General features: G+C 39.3%; 1 protein-coding gene across 3 annotated transcripts in view; it reads right to left on the bottom strand.

The window, feature by feature from the left end:
- Positions 1-594: 594 nt before the first annotated feature.
- Positions 595-1,895, bottom strand: part of LOC147020903 (poly(rC)-binding protein 3-like) — a 118,674-nt gene continuing 117,373 nt past the window's right edge. For all 3 annotated transcript variants that reach the window (XM_085890554.1, XM_085890552.1, XM_085890553.1), the window contains 2 exons: positions 1,707-1,876; positions 595-1,224 (listed from right to left, as the gene is read on the bottom strand). In XM_085890554.1, coding sequence (XP_085746680.1) covers positions 1,182-1,224; positions 1,707-1,876 — 213 coding nt within the window. In that variant the 3' untranslated portion in view covers positions 595-1,181. The remainder of the gene's footprint in view (positions 1,225-1,706; positions 1,877-1,895) is intronic.

Genomic DNA, 1,895 nt, shown 5'->3' on the forward strand with positions numbered 1-1,895 from the left:
GAAAATCTTTGTGAAATCAAAACAAACCAGAAAAACAACCGTCACCTATGCTACTGATCTGCATATTTGCAGACCTTATGACCCACTACCAAGGACATACTAAAAAACCCACAATGAAACCAATAATGGGTTAGGGTCTATTGTGGTGCACCTTAGACTTGACAAAGGATGCAAGGGTTGTGGGACATAGTGGTGTACCTCGGACAGGACAACGGATGTAACGTATCCTTGAAATAACGTTTTGCTCGCATCAAGTTGATCAGCAGATAATGTAGTTTCAGTTGTGTAATCCCTAAATGCAACCAGATGTGTAACATCAATTGTATTATTCATTAAAGTAGTGCTAAAATAATTAATATCTCGTAATTAATTAAAAGAACAATTAATAAAACAATTGTGACCATGAATGTTATATTGTTGCATAGCCCAAACTTACTGTACAGAGCTTCATTGATATTCATGGCAGCAACCTTAATTACCAAAGAAACAACCTTAATTACCAAATAAGGAGAATAATTTTATTCTTCCAGATACATTTTTACCACAACCTTCCTAAACTACCCCTTCCAAATGATTCAAATAAAATCCTTTCCATCCACCAAATTGAACAAAATTTATTGTTGCAAATTTGGTTTTCAGACTTTATTGCACAAACAGCATAATCAACTTTACTGAGAAGCTGTCAGCAGCTTTCCGACTGTTAAGTAGAAAAGGTTTTCATCCACGAGGGACGATCACATGTGGGTGAAATAAAGATTCTAATTGGCGATTGGTCCTAAACAAGTTGACAACCTTATGCATAGCTAAACATTCTTGCAACAAACACGTCCAAACTCTTTCCATCGATGTCCTGTGTACAGGTATTACATACAACTTACTCGGAAAACAATGGATAGCAGAAATCAAAACCCCAGCTATTATTACAAAGCTTCTTACGGTTTGATGAACGTTTTATTACAAAATGAAAAAAAAACACAAAACATGCAACAACACAGCAGTATGGAAGGATTCTAAAAATTAAGATATGCCAATAATATTATTTCAACAACAGGTTTAAACTGCTTCAAAGGAAGAGAAGAAAAATGGTTTAAGGGGAAAGGCGATTTAAACACAAAACTAAAAACGTCCTTGTATCCGAACAGATAATCACTCTTTTGAGGCTGTTCGCAGTTTTCAAGGAATCACATTCCAGAAGTTCCCATGCCAGATGCTTCCGAAGTAAGCCTGCAAAGGAGAGAACAGGGGAATAGAGAGAACAAAAAGCACGTCATTTCCTCTGTTTGCTTTGGTGCAAGGGTGTCAAGTTTTGATTATGCAAAGTTTGTGCTTCATCTTAGGCTGGCAGTAAGGCCCAGATGTATCCCCACTCACTTCTAAGCTGTATAACCTGGGTTTGAATCCTGACACAGCTATAAACTGTCATCCTAGTATTTCACAGGCAGGGTGATTTGATGTGTGTGCCGTCCCTTGTATGGATATTAAACAGGGCGTCCTGTCTGCTGTCATTAGTTGGTGGGTGTTGCAAAGAGAAGGCAAACTATCGCCAGGACCATGATCAAATTACAAATTCCTACCTACCTAACTACTGCTAGGAAGGCAATGGCAAACCACCCAATATAACCTTTGCCAAGAAACCCCTTCGGCAGCACCGACACTGTAAATAAACTATGGTACCATCAGTCAGAATCAGAAATGCTTCATCTTACCGGGCATTAATCAGGTACTGGGCGAGGCTGATGTTTGCTGCAGAACCAGTGATGTTCACTTGGCGATCTGTTGAGCCTTCAATAGGGTTCGCTATCTTGATTTGAGCCCCAGATAACTGCCTGATTTCATTGATTTTGCTGCCTTGCTTCCCAATGATTGCTCCAATGAGCTGAATCAGGGGTGGGGGT

The sequence above is a fragment of the Eptatretus burgeri genome, chromosome 8 (genome assembly GCF_056783735.1).
Source record: "Eptatretus burgeri isolate ZD-2024b chromosome 8, Ebu_testis_v1, whole genome shotgun sequence".
NCBI lineage: Eukaryota > Metazoa > Chordata > Myxini > Myxiniformes > Myxinidae > Eptatretus > Eptatretus burgeri.